The sequence below is a fragment of the Sus scrofa genome, chromosome 12 (genome assembly GCF_054392235.1).
Source record: "Sus scrofa isolate SSC_HxYL_T2T_F1_AM1 chromosome 12, Sscrofa_HxYL_maternal_Yorkshire_Landrace_v2.0, whole genome shotgun sequence".
Lineage (NCBI taxonomy): Eukaryota > Metazoa > Chordata > Mammalia > Artiodactyla > Suidae > Sus > Sus scrofa.
The window spans coordinates 61,293,154-61,306,465 of NC_139394.1; the positions used below are offsets into that span (position 1 = coordinate 61,293,154).

At 51.9% G+C, this 13,312-nt stretch overlaps 1 protein-coding gene across 6 annotated transcripts in view; it reads left to right on the top strand.

Moving 5' to 3' along the window:
- The window catches only part of SHISA6 (shisa family member 6), a 408,603-nt gene extending 395,569 nt beyond the window's left edge, over nucleotides 1–13,034 (top strand). For 3 of the 6 annotated variants that reach the window (XM_084986184.1, XM_021066272.2, XM_084986182.1), the window contains 3 exons: nucleotides 1,197–1,253; nucleotides 5,004–5,156; nucleotides 6,885–13,034. In XM_084986184.1, the coding sequence (XP_084842310.1) occupies nucleotides 1,197–1,253; nucleotides 5,004–5,156; nucleotides 6,885–7,435 (761 nt within the window). In that variant the 3' untranslated portion in view covers nucleotides 7,436–13,034. The remainder of the gene's footprint in view (nucleotides 1–1,196; nucleotides 1,254–5,003; nucleotides 5,157–6,884) is intronic. The other 3 variants (XM_084986185.1, XM_084986183.1, XM_084986181.1) reach the window with 1 other exon arrangement.
- The last annotated feature ends 278 nt before the right edge of the window (nucleotides 13,035–13,312 follow it).

The following is a 13,312-nucleotide window of genomic DNA, read 5'->3' on the forward strand; positions in this document are numbered from 1 at the left end:
CACTTCGGGACACAATGGTTTGTGTAAAGAGCAGGAATTTCATGGCTTTGGTCCCTAAGCAGTTTAAAAAAATCTAACCCTGCAGACCAGGTGGACCTCAGGCTAGAGGTACAGAATTAAGACCCATCAGCCTGGGAAAGAATGTAGAGCCCATGTCTTTGTGAAGACGCCTGAGCCATCTGGGGGACTGGTATTAAGAGAACAGAAGAGGAAGAGGGATCCAGGGAAGGAGCTTAAGAATAAGTAGCCAGAAGGTATCGGGCCAAGGGTAGGAAAAAAGGTTTCATCTAGGAAGTGGAAGCAGATCTTCTATCTCTAAGCAGAGCTGGACGTGTGGTTTAGATAAACTAAAGCTAAGACCTCACGCCCCCCTCTTTATTTTGCTTTAGTTAAAATCACAGGCATGCACCAACAAAAAACAAAAATGCGATGCTGAACTGAAGCAACTACAACGCTGAATTGCGCTTTAGTGGTAATCCAAATCTTCGTCCCGTTTCAGAGGCCCTTAGAATCCTCGAACTCCTGGCTTTAGCAATGATTACTCTATGAATTTTGTGGCTTGTTCGATCTAGGTGGACTTTCGCATTACTATTTAAAACAAATGCTTTTGAAATAGCAAGCTGTGTCCTTTACAGGCAGGACAAAGCCTAAAACCCAGGACTCCAGGTCTTAGGCAGTGGACAGAGAGTTCATGCCAATTTACCACCAGGATGCGCCCAGACACCTGTGTGTAAAGACTGGGGATGAATCAAAGCCCCATAAGGTGTAAGCTCCTCATGTGAGCACATCCTTTTCCTGGCCAACCATACTCCAACACCTCCTTCCCCCAAAAGAAGATCAAGTTCGACTGCCTAGTTCTTCACCCCATGTGTGTGTATTTGCCATTTGTACCCTAGGCTTCAACCTTCTCCTCCTCCACCCACCTCCACCCCAACAAAACCTCTATTGCTGGTCAGCCAGATCCCCAGATGTGGGTGGGTCACCATGGTGACAGAGCCCTGATGCAGAAGGAAAGAGAAACAGCAGAGGAAGGGCCGTGCCCTTCACATTTCTGGAGCACCCAAAGTTCCGGGCTTTTTATAAGTGCCTCCTTTGACACAGAGGGGCATAGTAGGGGTCAAGAGAGGTGCTGCTGTGTTGGAGAGACCACGGAATTCCTTAACTCTTCTTTAAAAACTTTTTTCTGTGATTTTCAGGTGATCATCAGTATAACCATCCGATTTTAAGCAGCGCTACCCAGACCCCTACACATGGTGAGAGATGATTGAGAGCGTTCTGCATTCCATCCTCATTCCAAGTGGCTCCATCCTAAATACTGATGCCTATGAGGGCATCAGACATGGTCACTGGCTCACTGAAGCTAAGGAGGTGTAAGGAGCCAGGCCACAGTGCCTCACTCTCGCTTTTAGACCACTGTTCCCCTAGTGTCTGTCTCTGATATCAGAGTGATCTTGTGCCACGAAAGGGAAAGAACACACCCCTTTCTTAATCCATTTCACTTGCAATCTAGATCACTTCTTGCAACCATAAATTGCATGTGTCCACAGCAAGGAAGGAGAGCTCTCCTTTGCCCAGGGCTACTTCTGGTACCATTTAGGAATGGCATGAGATGTAGAAAACTATATTGATCCTTCCTCAACTCATTAAGATTTGATGAAACTCAAAACAAAACTGGATTACTTGAGCTTTAGCTTCTTGACAGGGGAAGAAAGTTACGGAGCACGGACATGTCAGCAAAGTGCCAAAGGCTTACAAAACCCTGTTTCCCTCTTAGGTTTTAACGTCTTCCATCAGATCACAACTTAACATTTGGAACTGCAGTGAAAAACTATTTATGGAACAGGCTCAAGACTTAGAACATAAGACAGCCATGTAAACTGTGAACCATCAGTCATTCTTCTGTCTTTTCTGCCAAAGAGTGAAAACATCATTAAATTTTAGTAAGAAACTCAAAACAAAGATAAATTCTGCGCTCACCTGGCAAAGAGACCTATCCCTCTCATGTCAGATTGTGCTCTGCTTCAGCATTATAATTCGAACAACAAAAGTGGACTGTTTTGATATGTCCCTCCAGTGCTAAGCTCCTAGTGGAAATATGTGATGAAAGCAATAGTTTACTAAGATGTTTCGGGATGTGGGGTCCAGGAAAAATTAGAAGTGGGAGAAGCTGGAGAGATCAGTTAAAAGAAGCTGGTATCAGTGGTGATGCTGATTGCAGGAATTGAAAGAAAGGTTCAGATATGAGCACTTTTTGGAGAAGGAACTGGGAAAACTTAGTTACTAACTGCATGGCTGATTAGAGTCAATTATGAGTGAAATGGAGAGCCATGATCAATTAGAAGAATGGAGGGTCTTACCAATGTAATCTCAGGAATCAGGAAAGCAGCCAGTGTACTGGGGAAGGAGCTTTTGATGTTGAGTTTGGATCTGGACATCCAGAGCTGGATATGACTATAGGATTTGCAAGAAAAATCACTCAACAGGCAGTTAGAAATACAGACATGAAGTCTGGAGGGAGATGAGAGCTGAAGCGGTAAGTCATGCTTTGGAAGCAGTAACAGAAGCCTTGGGAGTAGGGGCAATCTGTGCAAGAAGGCTGAAAGAGAAAGCAGAAGGCAGAAGCAGAGAGCCCGGGGGATGCCCATGGTGATGAAACAGCAGCAGGAAGAGGAGCCAGAAAAGGCAAGCCAGAATGCTCTGCTTGCTCAGTGTCGTTCTCCAAGAGTAACTCTGAGCTGGTTTCCTCGGAAGAAGACAACACAAGCACAGCCTCCTAAATACGAAAGAAGGAACCATTCTTCCCTCTTCCTGTTCCTGTCTTCTTTTTCCACCTGGTGTGAGATGAGGGTAGATGAGACCCAATCCCTGCCTTTGAACAGCTCACAGCCTAGTGGAAGCAGGGTTTTCTCTGCAATCCTTCCTTGGATGTTACACTTTCCCCAGGAGCTGGCAGAGCAACTATCGAGAGAAGAGGCAGCCTGTGTCTACTTGATTAGCCAATGGGCATTAATTAGATCCTTATTTTGAGCCAAGCCCTAGGAAGGCATCAGGAAAACTAGGAAGCAAGACTTTTGCTGCCAAGGAGACCGCAGTCTTTGAAGATCAAGAAGACCAACTCAAGTCTAATGATTAGAGATCACATAGACACTAAACTGGGTGGTATGGACTACATGATCAACAGTGGCTTAAAGACAAGACATTACCCTGGGCTGCAAGGATGTGATGTTGTCATCGTGAAGAGTCTTGAGGGGAAGCAGAGTTTGGATAGAGGGAGAGTAAGGAAGGGCATTGCACAAGGAGAGAAGACATGAGCAAGGAGGCCGGGGACAATCATGATGGAGGCAGAAAGCAAGGAAGGGCTGGTCCTGGCTCAGTGGCAGGTTTTGGAGAACACATCTGAACGATGTGTCAGAGCAGCTAGAAATATTGCACTTAGAAGTGAGGGAGCAGAGAGATGCCCTCGGTAGGAGTATGATGCCAACTCATTCTTCTCTAGCAAGGCCAAAAGTGAAGAAACAGTGGCTATGGGACTGGCGGCTCTTACCCAGCTCTGGGTAGCAGTGCTCCCGGCTTCCTGCCCACTCCACTTCCTGGCATCTGTCCTGATCCATGGTAGGGAGGCTCTTTCTGTACAGCATGTTCTGATTGCTCAGGGATGTAGAGCATCCCCCGCCCCCTCACATATGTACCAAGCTGGTGAGAATACCAACTCTTTGGCTGGGCTCCCCTGGCTCCATCCCCAGTGGTGGGGGTACCAGTGAAGGCAAGAAGGGATAGCAAAGCCAGGAGTTTCCTGTATCAGGGTTGCCCTTGGACAAAGCCTAGGACTGCTTCTCTTTGTCCCATGCACCCTCTTTGCCAAGAGGCATGGGGAGCCACCGTCCTCTGATACATCTGTCCCAAGTTAAAGCCTGCCCTTCCTTGGGTGTCCCAAACCAAGAGGATGGGGGTTAATAGGAGAACCCTTGCTGCCTCATCTCTAGGAATGGTACCACCGTTTCTCCACCAATACCTGCTGACTTCTTGAGGTGCCGCAAGTCAGTCAGGCACAAAGGCATGCCGTCTTTCTGCCCTGGATCTCCATTTGCTTATGTCCCTCATCTTTGTGTGCCTGTATTTGCATCTCCTCCCTCCCATCCCCACCCCTGACTTCCGTGTTGTAACTAGTCTGGCTCCCAGAGCCCAGCTCAGCTCATCCCCCTCATAGTCACTCACCTCGTCTCTCTTTGGTCTTTTCCTCCGTGTCTTCCCCCGTCTTTCCCCCAGGTCTGGAGTGGAACAACTCTCCCCTCTCCCCCTTAGACTCTGGAATCTCAAGGCTCTACCTCAAGTGATGGAGGGAGAAACACAGATGATGTGCTCGGCATCTTGCCCATGTTTTTTCCTCCAGCAGCTCAGAGATGGCGAAAGGGGCTTGAGGGGAAGGAGTTGGAGAGGAAATAGCTTTGAGGCTCACCATGACCTGTCGGGTGCAGGGCTTGGAGAAGCCAAAAGTGGAAGGGGCAATGTGAGAGGTGAAATGACCTCACAGACAGTGTGGGCTGGAGTCTCAGTGGAGCTGGGTCCTGGACCCAGGCCTCCAGGTATGCAGACAAGATGGGTCACTCTACCTCCTTCAAACGTAGGTTTTTCTGAGCCTGAGAGCTAGGTTGCCTAAAGTTATCAGGGAAATGATAGAACTTTTACACCACAACAGATGACTGTATAACTTCTCTCAGCTCCACCAGGCTTCCATTTTCATCAGCCAGCCCAGTGATAGACGAGGAGACAGTGTTTGCCATTCAAGGAAGGGCAAGCTGCCATCATGGCCAGTGCAGCCACACGGCACCTGCTCCAGGCCCGTTGGCAACTGGGGCTGAGCGTGAGGGAAACTGAGTCACCACCACCACCTGTGTCCTAGCACAGGGAGCCAGAAAAGCAGGATGGGGACAAGAGATGGAACCTGGACACTTGCCCCCCAGCCTGTGTCCTCACTAATGCAATGACCGTTCCCTTCTTTGCAGAGAAGCCTCGGATGAACAACATCCTGACATCGGCCACCGAGCCCTATGACCTCTCCTTCTCCCGCTCTTTCCAGAACTTGGCCCACCTTCCCCCGTCCTATGAGTCCGCAGTGAAGAGTCACCCCAGCAAGTACTCATCCCTGAAGAGGCTAAGTAAGCGTGGGGGCGTGGGGGTCTGTCTCTGGGGCCTCCACCACACCCTCCCGTGTCCCACTGTCTCGTCCTGCACCTGGGGGTGGAGCCCACAAACAAAGAGGGAGGAGTAGCATGGAAGAAGGGGACAGACAAGCCCCTGGTTTTCGTTCTTTGCGGCCTGAGCCCATCCTCCCCCTCGCTAGAATGGAGGCCATGGGATCCCAGGTCCACATTCCCCTGGGAGGCAGTTGACCGGCAAGAGAGAAGGCCTTTCCTCAGCCTTGCCCCACACCTGCCCTCGTCAAACCCGGGGCCTCCCTTGCTCCCTACCTGCCTTGGAGTAAAGGCTGGCAAGCCAGGGCTTTCTCTGAGACGCTTCCTAGAGACCTGGCTGTGGAAGGGCCCTTAAACCAGTTCCCTCCCTAACGCTGAGAACCTGAGACACCCCACTCCACACACACACCCCATTCCATGAGTGGAGTCCAGTTCATCCCATGATCCCACTGGAGTCCGGGGGGCTCTGGGATTGATGGGTTTCAGACATTACAATCTCAAGAAAGCAGAAGGCAGGAGAGCTCGTCTCTTCTAACTTTCCAATCCTTGGACCGTCTAACTCCACTTCCAGATCAGTCTATTTTGAGGACCCTTTACCCCCACCTCTAGGGCTGAGCAGGCATGTGAAGCTATAGGGTAACCCGTAGTTCAGCCCATGAGTCCACATCAGCCACCTCCAAGGTGGAACAGTGAGTCTCTTTGGCTGAAAGCCAGAATCCCTGCTGATCTGAGGAATCCGATGCATGCCTGGAATGAGGAGAGGTGGCTTAGGAGTCAGGATCTACCTGTCAGGAACACTCTGGGAAAACTGAGGAGTGGCTGGCATCCCCATTCTGCGGAGAGCTGGAAGGCTGTCTTAGAAGCCTCGTTCCTGAAATGCGGGGCAAAGCAGGCTTGTGTGTGTCCTGGGTGAGTTTACGGGTGAGCTTGGAGGATTCCATGGATGGAGAGAAGGGCAGAGCATCTGAAGGAGGCTCACAGATGGAATTGCCCTGGCCTGCTCCTGCTGTGGGCACAGGCGAAGCCATGTAGACTTGATTCTGGGCCCATGTCCGGGCCGGATGCCCATGTGTTGGCTGCCTAGGCAGAGGCTGTTACCCAGGGAAGTGTTACTATGTTCCTAAGTTACCAGGAAGCACTTTTACAAGTGCCTTCTGGGTGGAGCATCTTGCTCTATTCTAGCAGGAGTCTGGTCCTGCAACCCAGCTTCCTTGGAGAGGGGTTCTGAACCTCATCAGAAAGCTGTTCCTCGGGCGTCTTAGTCTTAGCAAGATGTGGGGAGTCATTCTCTTTCAGGACCATGGTGTGGTAGAAGCAACAATGAAGCAGGAGTGTGGGGCGAGGGCTTGCCATTGACTCTTCCATGAACTTCCTGGGGACCTCAGGGGAGTCCCTTAACCCCAGGATGCTGAAGGTGGTCCAAAGACCAGGGGCGGCCACAGTGCCTGGGAGCTGGCTGGAGATGCAGACTCTCCCAACGAACCAGGGCAGAACCAGAACGTGCCTTGAATGAGGCCCCTGGGAACTGACTTGCAGGGTGGAGGGAAAAGCACCTCCTCCACCAGTCTGGGCTGCAGGGTCCTAGCATGGTCCTGGCTGCAGTGTCAAGGTGTCACCCCAGCTGACTCTGTCTGTCTGTCTGTCTGTCTCTCTCTATGGCTACTTGGCCCTTGCTACCTCTCTCCTCTGCAGCCGACAAGGAGGCTGATGAGTATTACATGAGGCGGCGGCACCTGCCCGACCTGGCCGCCAGAGGCACCCTTCCCCTCAATGTCATCCAGATGTCCCAACAGAAGCCGCTGGCGCGAGAGCGACCCCGCCGGCCCCTCCGGGCCATGTCGCAGGACAGGGTCCTGTCCCCACAGCGCTGCCCGCCCGATGAGCTCCGCATGCCCTACGACCGCATCCTGTCCGACGAGCGGCTGCTCTCCACCGAGCACCTGCACTCCCAGGACCCGCTGCTGTCGCCAGAGCGGACGGCCTTCCCCGAGCAGTCCCTGTCGCGGGCCATCTCACACACGGAGGTCTTTGTGTCCACGCCGGTGCTGGACCGCTACCGCATGACCAAGATGCACTCCCATCCCAGTGCCTCCAATAACTCCTACGCCACCCTGGGCCAGAGCCAGACCGCGGCCAAGCGCCAGGCCTTTGCCTCGCGCAGACACAACACCGTGGAGCAGCTGCACTACATCCCAGGCCACCACACCTGCTACACAGCCAGCAAGACAGAAGTGACCGTGTGAAAGGCGGGGCAGGCGGGGCAGGGGTCGGGGGAGGCCCGGAGCAGAGCTTCTGGCCCTGGACAGCTCCCTTCCCTCGTCCCCCTCTGTGGAGGTGGGGATGGGCCACCTTTGCCCAGAAAGCCATACTCCTGGGACACCGCCGGTGGCCTGGCACAGCGCGCTCAGACCTGGGATCTACAGCGACCACCCTCACTTTTCCAGAAGAGTCGAAGGGCAGTGGAGTGTGGGGCGAGGCCCCAGTCTCACCCTGCCACTGTCACCAACTCTCTTTCAGTCCCACGTCCCCTCTCTCCTTCCTGGAGGCTCAGCTGCAGGTTCTGACAGCCAAGAGGCCCTGGCCTGGACCTGGCCCGACCTTGGCCGGAAGCCGCCCGGGTTTGAATTGGCCAGCGGGTGCAGTCAATGGGCTGACCGAATAGGCTACTCGGTCTCATTCACTTACCTAAAACCGCATCACAGAAATCTTCTAGTGCCTAAAAACTGCCTGCTCGCTCTCTCAGAACCGGGGAGCTGCTGTGTCCATAAGCACAATAACGATTCTCTTCTGCCTGCTGGAACTCTCTGGTCCCCAGTGAGTGGCCCTTCCTCCGCTAACCCCCTGGGGGCCCCGCCCTGGCCCCGCGCCCCTCCCGCAAGCCCGGGACGTGGGGGGGGGGTTTCCCTTCCCTCAGTTGCCTCCCCACTGCTGGGAACCCCGCCCAGTTCCAGCCGGCTGCCCCGCCCACAAGACTCTGCCCCTCCCCCAGCCCTGGGAGTTCTCTGGGGCTTCGCTCTAGTCCTTCCAGAAGAGAGTAGCGATGGGGTGCAGGGACTTCGGGGTGCCCTCCCTAGCAACCTGATTATCTCCACACGTTCTCCAGGCCTCTAGGTCTGAACTATGACCTGCCACTCAGGCCTGCCTTCCCCTCCCCTGCTCTTCTCCCAAGAGGCTTCTGCCCCTGGCCAGAGAGGGGCGGGGTCGGGAGGGCCACTGTGACGCCCCAGGTTTCAGGGGCTCGCCATTCCCACCGCCCAGGGCTTTGCCCATCTCCCAGCATGCACGTCGGGCAGGACAGAGGCACTGGCTTCCAAAGAGGGGCAGCTCAGCCCCCGGTCAAGGAGGACCCCAGGCTGTGGTTCTGCACCTCACCTGCTCCTTTCTCCCCATCACTGCCCACCTGCTTGGCCCCTTCTTTCTTTAGAAAGCACTCTCTCCGCCTGGCTCCCCCGCCCCCACCTCCCACGCCTCTCTCCCGGCTGCTGCTTCTTCAGACCAGTGCCTCCTTTGGATCAAAGGGACAGAGACTCTTTAGCAGACGCAAATAATGGTACTCCAGGCTACTGGTCTGGGGGGCTAACTGGGTAGCTTCCCCAGTCGCTCCCCTGCAGGGGGCGCTGGGCCGCCAGGCAGACCCCATGCCCTCAGCTATATTGGGGGGGCTGCCCCTGCAAACCCATCTCAGCATCTTCTCTGCCTCCAACCTGGGGGGTGGGCAGGGTGTGAACAGCCTCCTGGAGAACAGACAGTGAAGGACGCGACATCCTCCCCCCACCAAATCCTGGAGGGAGAGAAGGAGCGCCCCCATTCTCAGGGCTAGGGTACCTCCCTGGGCTGGAGCTGGGGGAATCAGCTTCAGACTATTGAGCGGAGGTATGATACTGAAAATATGACTGTCGCCATAGACTCCAAAAGCAATGACTTGGAACTGGAATTTTTGGATGCCCCAGTTCCCCGTACAACCTGTCTGGCCCTTTAAAAACGGGGTGGGACAGGGAGAACTCCCCAGTGTCAGCCCTGCGGATTTTTAACCTAATCCACAGAGAAATCAGTTGAGTGATTCCTCTTACTTACTCAAGAATTCCAAAGCTCTTATTCCCACTCTACCCACAAGGCTCACCATCACCCTGAATCGTGAGGGGATTGAGGGTGGGGATGATGGACACAGCCCTCAGGTCCCCAGTGGGGCGGTGTCACCAGGACTGTGAGGCTGTGAGGACAGGGACAACGCTCTGCTCTCCTTTCTTACAAACACATAAACCTTCTCAAGGGCTGGTCCCTAAGGGTTTATGAGAGTTTGGTCCAGAAGGTGAGGCTAAGAGGGTTGGGCTGGGGGAAATCAACTACTCCTAGAAAGGAAGGTGTGTCTCCCACAGCTGTCCCCCCACCACACACACACACACACACACACACACACACACACACACACACACACACACACACACACACACACACACAGAGCCCGCTAATCCAGCTCTCAGCCAGTCCCCTTGAAGGCTGCCTGCTGGTGTGGAGGGGAAAGGACATGGGTGGGGAGATTCCTCTCCCCAGGTGTCTACACACAGGTACACCCTAACCAGAAACCTGATCTCATTCCATTCTGAAGCATCATCTCAGCACTAAGTTCTCCAGCCCTTGGGGGTGACCTACTCCCCAGCTCTGTGTCCGTCTCAGGGGTGGTTTGATAGGTTGAGTCCCAAGCATTTTTCATCCCAGCGTTCCTGCTGCTCATTCTAAAAACTCTGGTGTCAGTGGGATCAAGAAACTCTACCCAACCCTTTACTTCTTTTAAATGATTCTCCTGCTTCACCCTTGGGTCTGGAAGGAGAAAGGGAGGGAGGGAAGGAAGGAAATAAGAGAAAAGTCTACAGACTTGCTCCAATTCAGTCCTTCCTTTCAAAATCCATACACTGTTGTCTTAACTGGGACACAGCAGTATCTCATTTATCAGTCGTCCTATCCACATTTGAAGAATAAGCAAAGCCACATTACCAGACAAGTTCTTGTCGCAGATAAGAGAGGGTTCTGGGGCTGGAACCCAGATGTCCTGACTCCCAGCCCCACGAGGCTGGTGGTCACTACCACACTTGGAAGGGCCGGCCCTTCCTCTACAATGGAAGTCCCCTCCCCTAGCAAGGGAAACCCAAAGCCCAGAGTTTCCTTCTGCTTGCCTGGCTCTTTGGATGAGTCTCCATTGCTCTGCACGGGTTCTCTCCTGCCCTGAAGGTTCTGGCTGGTCCCCTTGGCCTTTGATGGCAGTGAAGCACTCACAAACCTTCATGTCCTCCACCTTTCCTGCCTCTGTTCATCCAGTGAACTCCTGGCTCTGAGAGCATGTGAGTCACAATAGGCTTTTCCAAGAATTCCTTTAACCCCCCAACTGGATTTCTACCCTAGGACTCCCCAGTGTCTTGGGAGATGGGTCAGCCTTCTAGAAAGTTCCCACACTTCTCTTAATTCAAATGCCTCCTCCCCTCTTTCCACTTCCACACCCCTAAACTGACCTCAGTCATCTATACACATTCGGCCCTTCCTCCCTTCCTCTCGTCTCTGCTCTTTTCTTCCGTTTTCTTCCCTCTTCCCTAATTTTTGATCCCTGGTCCTGCTCAACTCTCTGGTTCTGGAATGCAGAGCTCTCAATGAAAACGATCCAGGAATGAGACACTCTTCAGGTCTCGTTGGCTTCCATGGCTTATCCTTCACCTCCTGCCCTTAAGAGATAAGGGATGGAAGGTGCCCTGTCAGAGGCATCGTGGGTCAACGATCAGCTTTGGTTCCTGTAGCTGGCATGTCCCTGAAGCCCCTGCCCCAGGGTGCCACTAGCCCAGAGGCTCCTGCTCTGGCCAAAGATTCATATCCTTGAGGGCTCTCGGCCACTGTTCCATCTCACTTACGCCTGTCCTGCTTGTGTATGTCACATATCCCCCTTTGTCCCCAAAGACTGGAGAAAGAGCCTCATGACTCTCTAAGCACGGAGAAACTCCCATTCCAACAACCCCACCACCACACAACCTATTTCCTTCAGAGATACTTTGTCTGCCACCAGCCTTCTGGCCTCAGATTTGTCCACAGGCAGTTGTGGACTTGACCAGAGGTAATCTGTAAGGGCTGTTGATGACCTGAACCCTAGAAAGCACCTGCTCCATTTCCCCCACATACCTTCTTCCACGATCCTCCCCAAACCAGAGAAACTTGGCTCTGGAGTATTTTCAAGAAAGCTTGTTGTGTTTTAATGAAGTATTTTTCAGGGTTCCTATGTTATTATTTTTTTAAAATAAATGCAGCCTTTTAGTGACAGGTTTGAGATGAACAATATGTCTTCCTGGGCTCTACATTTGATTTCAGAAGGCAGCGTGCATGGCAGGAAGACGCACCGGAAGAAAGCTCTTGAAGATGCAGCTTTGTCTCTGTCTTGCCATGTGACAAAGATGAGCCAGGTTCTTGCTCAGTGCCTCCATTTCCCATCTGTAAAGTGAGGAGCTTTGACCAAACAAGTTCTCAAGTTCCATCCAACTCTTACATGTAGGGCTTCCATGCCCACTGGCACCCCTACTCTCATTGCACCACCTCAACTGGGCCACATCTACCCCATTGCACCTGCTCCACGGCAATATCCTCAGATGCCCTAGGCAGTCACCAGACTCCTCCCTAGAGCCTGGGGTGGGCCCCATGATCACAGCCATCCATGGCTGCTCTCTGTCTGAAGGTATAAGGGTCTATCCAGTTTGTGGGTTACCAACTGCGTGTCATGGAATCCCCTGTAGACACATCGCACTCACCCTGGGGGTCTGTGTCCCTGGCGAAGTCTGAAGTTTTCATTTTGATGTGGTCCTTCAAGCTGGAGGGAGGTGGTTCTGATTTCAGAGAGGGGATGGGCTAGTAGAGAAAGGTTCGGAGATTGGCCCACAATGACATGAAGTCTGTATTTGAAAGCAGCTTGGAAATTCATCCCAAGCCATAGAAGAAAATGCCCAGCAGAGGCTTTGTGGGGCAACGGGTGTTATATCCCCCTCCAGAACCTGAGTCCTAAAGAGTTTGGATGCTGGGCTCTGTTCTACCTGGAGGAGGAGGAAGCATCACTCCCTGGGCTGCCAAGAGGTGGGCACCCACCCCAGCCTAGTACCTTTTTAGCCCCTCCTTGTGACATTACCGTCCTCCTGATGAAAGCTTGTGAAGAGGCAAGAATTGAGCACACAAATCAATATCATCGAACCCATCTTGTAAATCGGCAAACACATCAACCATCCATCAGTCAGAGAAATGACATCATATGTTTTCTTAATACCCTCCCTCCTGAGAGAGAGGGAGACCCCTGCTCCACTCCGCCGCCCACTCCTGCTGTGACCCTTGAACGCCACTCCCTGGGAGGACTCCTTCATTTGCTTCGTAGTGGCAAATATTCCTCTAGTTCTATAACTCAACTAGACATTTTGTAGTAAAGAATTCTTGAAATTCTCTAATTAAAAAAAAAAAGCAATTCTTACTGTAATATTTTTAGTTTGGGGACACAATTTCCTAAGGGGGGATTAATGAACATTTTTATGCATTAGCCCAATTTATGGATTCCATGTTTATTATATATGGTAGTACTGATGAAAAGTACCTTTCTATCTGTACCTTTGCATAGTTTCTTCATTCCTCATAACTTAGCTTCATGATGAGCAGTGCTCCTGTAATTGCTGCTTCTGTACAAATCTCATCGTTCTACTTACTTGTCAAAGCACATTCTATATGTACTGTAAACGGATATCACTTTAGTAAGACTTAGTCTTAAGGATTTTTCCACTTTTGTCAGTAACGGATATTTATGGATTAAAAAAAAATAAAGCCGTTTCAACATAACCTATGTCTCTTATAATAGCACATGCTTTCTTCTACAAACACAGAGCCCAAACTGAAGGGCATTAAAAATCACCAAAGGATGGAGCAGATCACTGGAGATGGGAGCAGAAACGGGTCAGAATGTGTCTTAAAATGGATGCGTTGTAGGATATGCAAATCGGACCTCAATAATGCTTTAAAAATGGTGAACGAAAGGAATGTAGGAAGGTAGGCTCAGAACAAGTGCCAGTGGATAAGGTGTACCAACTCAAAGCAAAATTAGAAGTTAGAACTGTGTA